A 16,078-nucleotide genomic window follows, 5' to 3' on the forward strand; every position below is an offset into this window, starting at 1 on the left:
GGATAAGACTCCTTCATCTGACTCTCCAGTTCCCAAGTCACATTGCCACCTGCTGGTCCTCCCCAAGCTACCTTCACCAAGGCAATCTCTTTACCCCGCAACTGCTTCAACTCTCGATCCTCGATCCTCATAGGTGATGTTTCAACAGTCAGGTTATCTCTCACCTGTACATCATCTACTTGGACCACATGCGACGGATCAGAAATGTATCTCCTCAACTGAGACACATGAAAAACCTCATGCAAATTCGCAAGCGACGGCGGTAAAGCGATACGATAGGCTACCTCCCATATCCTCTCCAAAATCTGATAAGGACCAATAAATCGAGGTGTCAACTTCTTCGACTTCAAAGCTCGACCAACCCTAGTTATCGGAGTAACACGAGAAACACATGATCTCCCTCTTGGAACTCAAGTGACTTCCTCCTCTTGTCATGATAACTCTTCTGACGACTCTGAGCAATTCTCATCTTCTCCTGAATCATCTTAATCTTTTCCGTAGTCTGTTGAACAATCTCCGGTCCAACCACAGCACTCTCACCGGACTCATACCAACATAAAGGTGTCCGACATCTCCTACCATACAAAGCTTCAAACGGTGCCATACCAATGCTCGAATGAAAACTATTGTTGTAGGTAAACTCAATCAAAGATAAATAACAATCCCAAGAACCTCCTTTTTCCAAAACACAAGCCCTCAAAAGATCCTCTAGTGACTGAATCGTCCTCTCAGTCTGACCATCAGTCTGCGGATGATATGCAGAACTCAATCTCAGCTTAGTTCCCAAAGCCCTCTGCAAACCTTCCCAGAACTTCGATGTAAATCTAGGATCTCTGTCCGAAACAATACTCGACGGAATACCATGCAAACTTACAATCTTCTCAATATACAACTCGGCTAATCTTTCTAACGGATAATCCATTCTGATCGGAATGAAATGAGCCGATTTTGTCAATCTGTCAACAATCACCCAAATGGCTTCAAAATTCTTAATTGTCCTCGGTAAACCAGAAACAAAATCCATACTGATACTATCCCACTTCCACTCTGGAATAGCCAACGGTTGCATTAGCCCAGACGGCTTCTGATGCTCAATCTTTGACTTCTGACAAGTCAAACAGGAATAAACAAAACTCGCAATTTCTCTTTTCATTCCCGGCCACCAAAATAACTTTTTCAAATCATGATACATCTTCGTAGCCCCAGGATGAATACTCAGGCCACTACGATGTCCTTCCTCAAGAATACTCTTCTTAAGTTCGGTAACATCCGGAATACACACCCGATTACCAAATCTCAAAACACCATTCTCATCAACTCTGAATTCACCACCTTGACCTTGATTCACTAGAGTCAACTTGTCAACCAAAAGCACATCGGATTTCTGACCCTCTCTGATCTCATCCAGAACACCACTTGTTAACTTCAACATTCCCAATTTAACACTATTATGAGTACTCTCACACACCAAACTCAAGTCTCTAAACTGCTCAATTAAGTCCAATTCCTTAACCATTAACATAGACATATGCAATGATTTTCGACTCAATGCATCAGCCACCACGTTTGCTTTACCCGGATGGTAATTCAAACCAAAGTCATAATCCTTCAGAAACTCTAACCATCTCCTCTGTCTCATACTCAGCTCTTTCTGATCAAACAAATACTTCAAACTTTTATGGTCACTGAAAACCTCAAATCTTGACCCGTACAAGTAATGCCTCCATAACTTCAGAACAAATACCACAGCTGCCAACTCTAAATCGTGTGTCGGATAGTTCCTCTCATGAACCCTCAGCTGTCTCGAAGCATAAGCTATAACCTGCTTATTCTGCATCAAAACACCACCCAAACCCAACAATGAAGCATCACAGTAAACCTCAAATGGTTCCGATGGACTCGGTAATATCAGAATAGGAGCAGTAGTCAACCTTCTCTTTAACTCTTGGAAACCTTCTTCACACTTTGAGTCCCAAACAAACGCTTGCCCATTTCTAGTCAACATCGTCAACGGTAACGCCAACTTAGAAAATCCCTCGATGAACTTCCTATAATAACCAGCCAAACCAAGAAAACTCCTTATCTCAGAAACTGACTTCGGAGCTTCCCACTTAGATACCGCTTCTATCTTAGAAGGATCAACATCAACACCATCTCTTGAAATCACATGACCAAGAAAACTAACCTCTTCTAACCAAAATTCACACTTAGACAGTTTAGCAAATAACTTCTTTTCTCGTAGAACTCCTAAAACCACTCTCAAATGCTCAGCATGCTCTTCTTCAGATTTCGAATACACCAAAATATCGTCAATAAACACCACAACAAACTGATCTAGGTACGGATGGAAAATCCTATTCATATACTCCATAAATACTTCAGGCGCATTAGTCACACCAAAAGGCATTACAGAATACTCATAATGTCCATACCTTGTTCTGAAAGCAGTCTTCTGAATATCCTCAGTTTTCACACGTACCTGATGATAACCCGATCTCAAATCTATTTTGCTGAACACACTCGCACCAACCAACTGATCCATCAAATCATCAATCCTCGGGAAAGGATACTGATTCTTGATCGTCACTTTATTCAGTTGCCTGTAGTCCACACACAACCTCATAGTACCTTCCTTCTTCTTAACCAATAACACTGGTGCACCCCACGGTGACACACTCGGACGAATAAATTTCTTATCCAACAGATCTTCCAACTGACTCTTCAATTCAATTAGCTCAACAGCAGACATACGGTACGGAGCCATCGATATCGGCCTAGTACCAGGTACTAAATCAATCGAGAACTCAACTTCACGCTCTGGTGGTAATTCATTCACTTCTTCAGGAAACACATCAGGAAAATCACACACCACGGCTAGATCGCAAATCGCCAGTTTATCTTTAGCCTCCAAAGTCGCTAACAGCATAAACAACTCTGCCCCATCTGCTACTGCCTCATTCACCTGCCTCGCTGATAGAAACAAATCCTTTCCTTCCTCAATCTCAGGAAAGATCACAGTCTTATCAAAACAGTTGATATAAACTCGGTTACACACCAACCAGTTCATACCCAAAATAACATCAATCTGCACTAGTGGAAGACACACTAGGTCCATCCCAAAGTCTCTACCAAAAATACTCAAAGGACAATTTAAACAAACTGAAGTAGTAGTCACTGAACCCTTCGCAGGAGTATCAATCACCATACTTCCATGCATCTCAGATATCTCTAACTTAAGTTTCACAGCACAATCCAAAGATATAAAGGAATGAGTTGCACCTGTGTCAATAATAGCTACAAGAGGAAAGCCATTAACATAACACGTACCTCGGATTAAACGATCATCTGCAAAAGTCTCAGAACCCGATAAAGCAAAGACCTTGCCTCCCGACTGATTCTCCTTCTTCGGCTTAGGACACTGTGGACTGATATGACCCACCTCTCCACAGTTGAAACAAGTCACAGTCTTCAACCGGCACTCTGCAGCCAAGTGACCACCTTTTCCACACTTGAAACACTTCTTCTCATTACTGGTACACTCATGGATACGATGTCCAACCTGACCACATCTGAAACACTTAGCAGGGGCACTGGAGTCTCCCCCACTAGGCCTCTTCATCCCACTCTGTCGCTGGAAACCTTTGCCAGCTGCATACGGTTTCCCACGATCATTCTGATTCTTGCCTTTCCTATCAACCCTCTGCTGATAGCTTTCCGCTCTGGCCTTGGTATCCTGTTCAAAAATCCTGCAACAGTCAACCAAATCAGAAAACACTCTAATCCGCTGATACCCAATAGCCTGCTTGATCTCGGGACGTAACCCGTTCTCAAACTTCACACATTTTGAAAATTCCCCAGTAGCCTCATCATAGGGAGTGTAATACTTCGACAGCTCTGTGAACTTAGCAGCATACTCAGTAACAGACCGATTGCCCTGCTTCAATTCTAAGAACTCTATCTCTTTCTTTCCTCTAACATCCTCTGGAAAATACTTCCTCAGGAATCTCTCTCTGAACACAGCCCAAGTGATCTCAGCATTCCCAGCAGATTCCAACTCAGTGCGGGTAGCAACCCACCAATCATCTGCTTCTTCTGACAGCATATGCGTACCGAACCTGACCTTCTGGTTATCGGCACACTCAGTCACTCGGAAGATCCTCTCGATCTCCTTTAACCACTTCTGAGCGCCATCTGGATCGTATGCTCCCTTGAACATTGGAGGATTGTTCTTCTGGAACTCACTCAGTTGACGAGCAGCTCCCATTCCCACAACATTCGGATTTCCCCAAGTACTCCAGCTAGCATACCCAGAGCCTCAGCAATCGCAGCATCGTCTCTACCTCTTCCAGCCATCTCTATTCTAAAAACCCAATAAGCTAAAACAATAAGTACTGATAGGGTTACACAACACCTATCCCGTACAGGGAAACAGAATAATTATGACTCGACTCGACCGACTATGCTCTGATACCACTAATGTAACACCCTTCTAAAATACCCCAAATATTTAATTAAAATAGCAATATATCAATCAGAGTAATTATGCAATTAAGGGTGTCACACAATCATTTCACACCATTCACCAAATAACTGTCATGCTCTTTTATTAATTCAAAACATAGAGCATTTGCACAATACGCAGCGGATAGAAATCAAATCAATCATGCAAAACATGTAACACATTACATGTAAAATTATTCAACAAGGTAAAACATCCCGTCCCGATGTTACATCTATCAGAGCATGACCCACTAAGGAACTACACTAGACTCCAAGCACTAGCTCCTACTCAATCACTGCTCGTTACCTGAAAAATAGTTGTAAGGGTGAGTTCCTCAATCGATATAATAAGCATTATAAAATATCATGTAATGCTAAGTAAATAACACATTAATCACCCTAATCATATCACACATTCGGTAACGGCAACCTCCACTCAAACATCATAATCATGCTCAACATAAACATCAAAACACACGTATAATATTGGAACACATCCATTCATATTATACACAATACATACATTATGCAATGAGACTCCATGCATGCGGTACCGACTATTCGTGAACATATAGTTCACCTCACCGATCAAATCCAGATACGGCTACCAAGCCCACTAGTCCCACTCATTTGAGACCTAGTGACTCACTCACTAATTCCTCACCATGGGAATTAGCTACCACCCCAAGGGCTATGCTATGCACGCTAATCACCTAGCATGCAAACATCAACAACAATCTACAATGATTTAATCTCTAATTCCTCACCATGGGAATTAGCTACCACCATAAAGGCCACAATATGCATGCTAATTCACCTAGCAATGCAACATCATCAACAACAATCCACAATGGACATATGCTCACACTCTAAGCCATAAAACAGTCCATTCACCAACACATGCATAATATATACATTCACAACATTATGCATATTTTCACACATCATCAGCATATTTATCACATAATCATATCATGTCATGTCAAATAAGTCAATCACAGTATTAGCACCCTCTACTAATACCTATACTACTCAAAACAACGGGAAATGATCCCTACTATATCACATACCGATATAGGCCAACCATCAAATATGTACACAACATTTAAATACCGATTTTCCCACTTTTCAACAGTGTTAACCGGTTAACGCCCTGGGTTAACCGGTTAACGCAGACCAAAACACGCTTCCTGGCAAAACTTAACAGTGTTAACCGGTTAACGCCCTGGGTTAACCGGTTAACGCAAGCAAAACAGCAATATTTCACAATTCCTAACAGTGTTAACCGGTTAACACCCTGGGTTAACCGGTTAACGCAAAACAGAAAGCTGTTCCTGCGCTAACACAAAGCAGAATGCAGAATTCTCCGCATTTTCCGCCGTTGGAGGACTTCCGGACCTCCGATTCCAATTCCGTAAAAAGCTACGTTTTCGGAAAATCACTACCCATCCAATTACAGATTCAATTTCAGGTTTAACACAACTTATCCATCACAATTTTTCAGCATTCAACATCCCAATTAGGGTCAAATCAATGGTTCATCACTACCCATTACATGTTAACCCATAATACCCATTAAACGACGATAAACCCCCCTTACCTGAGTTAATCCGGCAATCCTTTAGCCTCAAGCTCTTCTCTTTTCCAACCTTCTTCCTCTTGCTCTGTCTCTTCGCCCTTTTCCTTTTTTTGAGCCGCTTCTCTGTTTTCACGTGAAAACTCTTTTTACCAAAATGGAACTCTTTTTCCTTATTTCCAACTGATATATTTTCCAATAATTATTATTCCAATAATAATAATAATAATAATCCAAAAATTCCAATTATTTAATTAAATTAATAAATATAATATTAACTTAAATTAAATAATTATCTTATTTTTATCGGGGTGTTACATGTGACACCCTTAAGAATCATCTGATATACTCTTCGGCGTAGCTTCATTCATTCACGGTTATAATATTTTATGCCCCCTCCGGTACCAGATGACTCTCATAATCATCAAATGTGTCATTTATCTGTCTATGTGTCAAAGCATGAGGAGCAGAGACAACAGGGTGTCTGGGAATGGTTTAAGTGTAGTCAAGCAGCCGCTTGACGGACTCGGGCAGATGAGGAGTAGTGAGACGTGATCCACAAGCCAACCATCCAAAGTATAACACTATCTCGTCAAATGGGCGCGTCTGACGGTGATCGACATAGATGTTGAAGTGCATGTCCTCGGAAACCAAATGGTCAAGATACATTATAAAAGGTTCAGTCGTCTGGTTTCTTCTGAGCGGGGAAGAAGTAGTAGAACGTGGCATATCCTTAGTGTAAGTCTTAATACTCGTCAAACCGGAGATGCACAAGAAGTGTTGGAGGATCCAAACCTGAAATGAAAAGTTTAATCACACCAACTATCAGTAATGGCTTTGCAAAGATGAAATAAAAATGACAAAGAAACATTAAAAGACCAATAATTATCATCGTCGGTAGTGTGACGTTGTCAGTGACTTGCTTCGTCTTCCACATACAGCCATTTCTCAACTTTGAGTACAGGTAGACCAAACAGGAGGCCCCTCAGTTGTACTCATGGTTCCATTCGAAACCCATGAAGTACCGTAGATAGACAATATTTATACAAGTGGCACTCTTGTCCATAAAAATGGTAGTGTCAATCAAATATAGCATGTATACTCTCAAAGCATACGCTCCGTGGAGCCCCACCTGCTCGTCATCACCTGTAGCCTGATGTGATCTATGGATCTCATCTGTATATATCTGCTTCAAGTATTCAAACCTAGCATGAGCTCCCCTGGTCTTATCCAACTCCTCATTCGCCTCCCGTGGGTTAGCCCCTAAATAGTCTACCATCATCATGAGTGCCTCGTCTTTGGTAATCCTCCAATGATCTAGGAGTCTCCCCCTGATTGAAAGATGTAGCAAACATAACACATCATCGATTGTGATAGACATCTCACCAAATGGGAGGTGAAATGATGAGGTCCCGGAGTGCCATCTCTCCATGAATGCATTAAGAATCATGTGGATAATCGTAGTATAACCGGTCATGCACAAATCCTTCAGGCCAGATAAGGACAAAACTGTCTGAAACCAATCCCCATTTGGTTGAGGCAAGTCAGTAATCTTCCGCATGTGGTTAATAAACTTATGTGGATTACGCTGCTGAAAAAAATGATAATCAATGTCAGAAATTTGTCACTTAAAATTATCGTAAATAAAAAATAATGAGTCTAACTAATGCTACCTTTGTGTCCCATATATGTCTGGTAGTATCGTATGGGTACAGAGGCAGTAATGACAAATCAACAGGGCCTCCTCCAAATGGATCTAGCTTAGCATTTGCAGCAGCCTCACCCTCCAAAGGTGGCACTGAATCAGCAGCATCAGTAGTATGAGGTGGCACATACTCATAAGCATCTACAGTAGAAAGTGACACTGGTGAATCAAGTACCTCCTGCACTTGAATATGGTAAACCTAGCGCCTGTGGAAGGATGGAGGGAGTGATGCATCAGATGGTGAATCACGTCTCCTACGGGAAGAAGAAGATGGAGTCACATGAGGAGAAGCATGAGCCCAAGAAGTAGATGCCTTTGCATGACCAGATGGATTAGGAGCCTTCAAAGTCTGTTGACTCTTCTCCCGCTGCATTGATTCGTGATGAGCAACCCTTTAATGCCTCATTCTATCACGTATATTAGCCATTATGAATGTAAGTTCAAGTAAAGCAGACAATTAGTGTAGGAAAACAACACCACAAGTAAGAAGAAAATATTGAGAAAATTCCGGAGATGCATCTTTGGAATTTGGAAAACTAAAATGCTTAAAAATTTCAGAGATACATCTCCGAAATTTTCCGCAACTCAGAAGTTGTGTCAATGGGGTGAATGTAGCTCATGCAATGCCAAAAACCATGTTTTGGTCATCCTTTTCAGCCAACAAACATGTAATACATTATGACTAAACTACCTTAAATGTGATTTCTACTCATCTCTAACCTTAATCATCGATTTCTACTCATTTACACAAAAATTCAAAAATTTATCAAAAACTCAAAAAACTTACAAGAGATTGATGTTTCTGATGTTGTTTCTAATGTTACAGATGTTGATTGAAGTTCCCCTGAGCCTTGTTGATTGAGTTTTTACTTGGTGTAGAGAAAAAAGTTGAGAGAGTTTGAAATTAAGTTTGAGTAAAATGAGAAATGAGGAAGGAGAAGGGTCTGGGGTGATTTAAGCTCCAAAATATTCTGAAGATGTATCTCCGGAATATTTTAACGTTAACTAAGTTTTTGGTGATTCCGGAGATGTATCTCCGGAATCTCGGGGAATTTATCCATTTTTACATGGTGGCTAAGAAACTTATAGGGTGCATTAAGAAATCCACTTTATTTTCCCACCTTTATACCTTAACATAAATTCTTGGTGAAAACTTAAAAATGTTCCTAGAGTTTAGATATGCATCTTTGGACACACTTATTTTTCACAAAATTGAATGCAAACAAGTGAGTCACCCTTATTATATTTAATTTTACTCTGGAGTTGTATCTCTCAAAGTGTATTTGGTATAATTCGGAGATGCATATCTGAAAATGACTTTGATACTTCAAACCAGAAATAGAGACAATATAAGTAAGATCTAGATACAAAAACAACTTGACATTAAATTAAAACACTCAATATTACATAGATAGTTGTTAATATAAATTTAACATTACATATCGTTATAAATGGGTAGTTCAGTACGTTGCGACATATTGATAATATCGTCGACAGATCTTGCAATCTTTGCATCCACTTCAATCAGACCCTTTGATGTGCAATGGTAAAATTAAGGATGACAAAATAGGTCGTGGCCCACCGGGCTGGCCCACGCACCCGCCAAAAATGGCAGATTGGGTTGTAATTTTGTATTCGCCTACCCCTTCAGTCCACCCCGTCTTAAACCTGCTAAAAAAGAGGTTGGCTTAAAATAATGTGACTCTTGTTTAGTTTCAAAGAATCCACAACTCTGAAATTTGAAACAACAAATATGGAGAAGATTGATATTTGGAGTTTAAACTATGACTCAAACACATCAAATATTTATAAGATCTTATTTTAAGATGAAGTCCATGCATTCTTTTAACATTTGGGCGATGATCACAGGATATTAACGTGAAATTTAACATATCACAGTGATTAGTTTATACTTCTCATGTCTAGAAAATTTGCAGCAAATTAGAAATGATTTATATTAAAGTAGAAACATGTTACTGAATTTTACCGAGGATTGATTGATATAATTGTTGAGTTGTAATATAATTTTATAAAGTTTGTCTAACAAATATTGGTTATGAAGTTTGTTAGAATTTTATTTCTTGGTTTCAATCATTCATTAATCTTTAATCAATATTAATGACAAAACTTATTAATCTATTAAAAAAACTATATAAAAAAATGAAAATAAATAAATAAGTAAATAAATAGGCGGGCAAGCCTGTCGCCCGCCAACCTGTCACCTTGTTGGGGCAGGCTAGATTCTTAAACACAATTTCACTTGGTGGGTTTGCCCCGCCCGTCCCTTTTTAGTGGGCTTAAGACGGGGCAGGTGTTGGTGTAAGCCCTAGAGGCCAATACTTTTGGTACTTGTATCGAATTATTTATCAATAATAAAAGGCTTTTTCTTTATTACGTTTGTTTAATAAAGTCCCTAGAATAGCTAGTCTGTTTAATGTATCAAGTATGACTTAATCATGAGATCACATTAAACATAAGGACATTATTCTTAAAGTATCCGTAGTCGAGCTTTAGTGTGAAGTGGGATAACATTAAAGCATTAAGACTATTATGTTTGTAGACTGATGATCACATCTCATGGATCATGGATAAAGAGTTATCAAGTCTTAAACATAGGTATGAATATTAGGAGTAATATTTATACCGGATTGACCCGCTATGAGAATACTATATAGAAAGTTATGCAAAGTGTCATAAGTTATTCTCATGGTGATAATGGTGTATACCACTCTTCGACCTGAAACCACCATGGACCCTAGATGTAGAGTCGAGTGCTTTATTGCTGATCAAACGTTGTCCGTAACTGGATAACCATAAAGACAGTTGATGGGTACTCCACGAAGCATGTTGAGGGACATGAGTGACCTAGATGGAATTTGCCCATCCTGCATAACATGATAAATGTCTATGGGCCCAATATTGAACTGGACAAGGATGACACGGTCTATGCCTTGTGTTCAATATAGACATAAGGGCAAAAGGGTGATTATACACATAAGTATTATCACAGAAGGTTTTGTCAGATCACATGACACTTTCGTGTCTTGGGTAGCAGTGATGTGTTGCTAGATACCGCTCACTGTTTATTATGTTAAATGCGTGATTTAATATAATTGCCAACGTCACGAAAACCTACAGGGTCACACACAAAGGACGGATTGATGAGAGATAGAGTAACTAAGGAATACCGTAAGATACGGTGCCCTTAAGTGAATTGTAGAACATCGTAAGGTACGGTGTACTTAAGTAGAATACGAAATATGGTAAGGTACCATGGGTTTAAGTGATTTTGGGCATATTATAAGATATGGGCCAAAATACACTTAAGTGGGCTTTTAGCTTAAAGCCCACACAAGTGGTTCTATAAATAGAACCATTGTGCAGAAGCATTTATAGCGGTTGCATTATTTTCGTTTTCTCTCTCTCTCTCTCTCTCTCTCACTCAAAGCCTTCATTCGTACCAGCTAGCACTGAGATTGAAGGAATCCGTTCGTGTGGACTGAGTAGAGACGTTGTCATCGTTCAACGTTCGTGATCGCTCTGTGGATCTGCACGAAAGGTTTCAATCATCACAAGAGGTAAATATTCTATCACTGATATGACCATTCGTAAGGATCTCTAAAGAAGAAAATTTTAATTTCCGCTGCGTTTTGGATCGCAATTCTCCTTCAGCAGGCGACCCGTTTTGCCACCCTTATGTAAAATGTAATCGACATGTCATTTAAATCTTCATTTGTCTTCAGTTCAATGTTGGTTAATTGTATCCTCCCTTCATTGTCAAATGAGTGTGAACAATACTCAAGCTTGACAACTCTCCAATTTTTTGAATATCACAAGAGAGTATTCAATTTGGGTATCATATCAGTGAGACGTGTGTCATTGGTGACCCTAAATTGAAATGACGGCTTCGCGCCGTTAAAATATCTAAATGCAAGGTACGGGTATGCATCCATTCTCTGATTGTGGTGTATTTCGTAGAAAATATTGGATGAGAGATACCTTATTTATATGATTTTGTGATCACTTTGGACTTTATAAACCTTATCCTATCATCTGGGAGCTTTTCGGAGATGCATCTCCGGATAAACTCTATTTTTTTACAAAAAAATGGGTGTTTACGGATATTACATCCATAAAGTGCCATGTTGTGTTTTTTATTTATTTAGTATGGAACGTATTCAGATATGCATATCCGAAATCACCCTAAACGAGAATCGCACCAAAAACTGTGTAAATAAAAACATAAAATGTAAACCATAAAATTTGTAAACTGAAACAGTCAACATTTACACTATCATTATTGAATATATATTACTTATGTATTAAATTGTATTAAGATTACATTGTTGACAATAATACATTAAAATAAATATATCGATTAAAATCTAAAATGTATCATAAATTTATGATTGGTTCCTCCTTAGACTTTTCCTTATTTTATTCTCTTTCAAGCTCGCTCAATTTAGTGAACTCTTACATCCTTTCCAGAAATTGATTCGGCCAAGTTTTCACCTCTTTTGTGGAATTTGTCATCCATTCCAATGATGTACTTGGTATAGGACACACCAGTTTCAAATAACCCTCAATAAAATGTAGCAATTTTGAAAGCCACTCAATAATGAAATTCAATCCGGCCCGAGATACGTTGCCAACCAAGTCCGAATAGAGAGTGTTATCTTTGAATCAGTGTTCTAACACAGTAATTCTCCACCAAAAGTTGTTTGTATTTCATTATGTTGGTTTTGGAGAATTTGGTTCACGGCCTCCCACTCTCTATAAAAATCACCCTTACTATCACCCAACCATTTCTTCAGTACCGAATGTGAAAATTTGACTATGTTAGTTATTGTATTGTTGAGGTGTCTAACCTGATCCAGTGTTACATCATTACTTACAACAACTTTGGGAAACATATCCTGATGCATCATATGTAATACGAACCAAAATAGAAAAATGGTTTAAAAAACTCGCAGTAGCCGGAAAATCTAGATATGCACATCCGAAACATGACCAAGTAAATTCGGATATGCACATTTGAACTCAACGTTCATTTTTCAACTCAAAGAGAAGATTAATGCAACCAATGAGGGGTGAAATGAGTGAATTTTACCTTAAATTGCAGCTTCTTTTGCTCTCTTTGATGTGATAAAACACAAGAATGATGATTTGGAGTCGAGAAGTTGATTGAGAATGAAATTTTTAAGTGTTTTGGGTCATAGAAGTGATACGGAGTGTGGGAGAGATGATCTTGCAAGGTGGTGTCATATTCAATTTCCCGCTTGACATTTTCGGAGATGCATTTTCAGAAATGTCATTGAATGGTTAAATAAATCAGCTCAACAAAAAATGCGAAGTAAATGGGGGTCGAGGGTTATTTTCGAAGATGCATCTCCGAATATACCCCAGAAAATTTTGAAGATGCATCTTTGGACAAATTTTGGAAAAAAATGGAGTGTCTGCTTGATTTATGAAGAATGAGGTGCTTTAAGGTGTATCCGGAGATACATCTCCGAAAACACCTACGGACAAATTTGGTTTTTAGTGGTGTGAGTCACAACCTAAGGGTTGAAAAAGAAATAACATTACTTACTAACATATGAAAGGTCATATTTATTTTAGGGAATCACTTATTGCATCCTTAAATATGCTCGCACACTCTAGTGAAAAACTAAAAATTACCCTAAAATGTTTCGTTAAGTCATCTTAGTTAGTAGTTGTGCAGGGACATCAATTGTAGGGGCAGGGGTTCGAACCCGCGATATCCCACTTGTTCAATATTAAAAAGGTGAATTCAAGCCACTAGGATACTTAAAAAAAAGACCATAAATACGAAGATGTATTTTCAGACTTTCCAAATCTCCACACCACATCAATTCGTAAGTGAGTCACCTTCATTTTACCATAAATTAGTACGATGATGCATCTCCTTAAAAAATATGAAAATATACCTCTAAATTGGCTTTGAGTGTTATTAGTGCGTCAGACATTCACGCTTTCTCATTTCCTGCAAAGCTTATTCCAAACCAAAAAAGAGGTGTGTGTGACATTTCTACCATTTTTCAACCTTTTTCAAACTTTTACTGTATTGCGTCTAATCCAAGAGTTTTATCAATCACTACTCAAGTTCATTTAATACAAGAGTTTTCACTTTTCACATTTGGTAAGTTTTTCATTTTTTTAATTCGGAATGCGTGCATTACAAAATAGGTTATTTAAGGTACATTAGATTCTAGTTACACTTATAATACGTAGTTTATTGATGTATGCATTGACTTTTAGAGCATATGGCATGAGGCATTTATGTGTTTTTTTGTGTTTTTTGTCCTTTTTGTGTTTCATCGTATTATGGCTATTGCACGAGAGAGGATAGTTTCTGGAAGACACTCTTGTGATGGCTACTATAGAGGTCATTCTATCTGAGACACATAATTCATTCAAGTGCATGAGGCAAAGAAGGAACAAGGGAGTTAGATATACCCAATAGTTCACTTTTTCTTATAGTTTGATAATATTTGTATTATGGTATGTAATTTGTCAACAATCATGTTTTATTATGAGTTATAGACTGATTCTAATATATGGTCTTTTAATTGAATTACATTAGTGTATGCTTTAATTTATAACAAATCTATTATGATAGTATACTTATTATAAATGGCATATAATATAAGATTTCTTTAAAAAAAAAGTCAAATCATACTGTCCAAGGGTTATTACAGAAACATACTTCCACAAATTTACAAAGATGCATCTCCATACTAATTTATGGCAAAATGAGGATGAGTGACTCACTTACAAATGGGTATGGTGTATTTGGGGTGTGTAGGAAAGTATACTTCAGGATTTGCGAATGGCAATTTTGGGTTTCCTAATGGTAGCTCTTCACCACTAAGGGTGGGAAGAGCAACCCCCTTTTTTTATTAGGATAATATTTCTCTCAAACCCTATGAACTTCTAAAAATGTCCATCTCACTGACACAATTCTCTCGAACACATTTCCTGTATTTGAAATGGGCTTTGAGAATAAATTTAATGTGTCCGGATTGTACAATTTAGAAAAAAAGTAGCATAGCCCGGAGAGTGAAATCCATTCAGTCGCATTTTCTACATAGCAATTTCTTAAACTCTTTTCACTCATGATCATATAACATTTTTTCTGAAATTCTCTCAAAAATGTTCACTTTCCTATTCATTAATTTTGTTTGCAAAGATAATTCAATTGTATTTCGACATCATAAAAAACATAGTATTATGAAGTTACAGGTAATGTACATGTCTATCATTGATGATCATTAAACAATCTAGTTTTTATTTTTATGAATATCTTGGAGATTACTAGTTATTATGGGTCATCCCAAAGCCTAAATGGTTAAGGTCCAAATCAACTCAAATTCACTCCACTTTACCTAAGGTATAAAAGTCACACCACACTAAATGCAAGGTACACTTAATGCAAGATACCTCTTATATTAGTAGGACTCTCCTTGAAGACCGCAAGGATGCTCTTGGACATTGACAAAGGGTAAATGAATGTAGGATCAATGACCATAAGGTGTGCTTTCATATGATTGGTATAACCTAGTATTAAAAGCGTCAAGCTAATGACGTTAAATAAAACACTTGTTGGGAGGTAACCCAACTCATTTTTGAAGCTTTTTTATTTTTAGGATAAGATTTCTTTACAATTATGTTCAAGTTACAGTGTTGGAAGCTCTCTGTGTGACACGAACTAAGAGTTCCCCGCTAAGCACACTTTGGCATAGACCAAGTCTCGCTTAGCGAGTTTTGTGCAAGAACACAACCCAGAAACACGAAGTCAGTATTGAATTCACTCTTTTAAAATATTTTTGAATTCTCTCTTCATTACACCCACCCACAAAAGAAACCTTTAAAAATAGGTAAAAGACATGCTCTCATCACTTAATTTCTAAAGAAACATCATAAAAACTACTCTTTTCTCTTCAATTTCATAGTAACTCAAGTATGTCAATCAAATTCAAAGTCTTTGCATTTGTTTTTCTATGTCTAACAACATGAATTTCTTGCAAAAATTCAATATCTTCCTAGTTTAGTAATGAAATAGGAATAACATGATTGCTTCATTATTGTTAATTTTATGTTGAGAAACACTGCATGTTTGTTTATTGAATTGATACAACATGATGAGCATTAGAGTTTTAACTCGGAAATTGACATGCTACGAACTCTAGGTTGCTATGAATAGGAATATATGGACAAAATTTCTCTAGCATTGATTACTGATTGACTCTATGTATGTTGTTGACTAAATGTTGCAG

The 16,078-nt window shown here is 38.0% G+C and overlaps 1 protein-coding gene across 1 annotated transcript; it reads right to left on the reverse strand.

Moving 5' to 3' along the window:
• Window positions 1-7,061: 7,061 nt before the first annotated feature.
• Window positions 7,062-8,154, reverse strand: LOC127096929 (protein MAIN-LIKE 1-like). The gene is made up of 3 exons (XM_051035462.1): window positions 8,031-8,154; window positions 7,750-7,922; window positions 7,062-7,667 (listed from the first exon to the last, which is right to left on the reverse strand). Exons 1-3 carry the CDS (start codon window positions 8,152-8,154, stop codon window positions 7,062-7,064), a joined length of 903 nt encoding a protein of 300 aa, XP_050891419.1.
• Between the last annotated feature and the right edge of the window lie 7,924 nt (window positions 8,155-16,078).

This window comes from Lathyrus oleraceus, chromosome 1, assembly GCF_024323335.1.
Source record: "Lathyrus oleraceus cultivar Zhongwan6 chromosome 1, CAAS_Psat_ZW6_1.0, whole genome shotgun sequence".
NCBI lineage: Eukaryota > Viridiplantae > Streptophyta > Magnoliopsida > Fabales > Fabaceae > Lathyrus > Lathyrus oleraceus.

Coding starts and splice junctions, on each gene's coding strand:
- LOC127096929 (XM_051035462.1), bottom strand. CDS start 8,154: ATGCAGCGGGAGAAGAGTCAACAGACTTTGAAGGCTCCTAATCCATCT. Junction 7,923..8,030: donor TTCTTCTTCCCGTAGGAGAC/GTGATTCACCAT, acceptor TTTCTACTGTAG/ATGCTTATGAGTATGTGCCA. Junction 7,668..7,749: donor GACATATATGGGACACAAAG/GTAGCATTAGTT, acceptor CATTTTTTTCAG/CAGCGTAATCCACATAAGTT.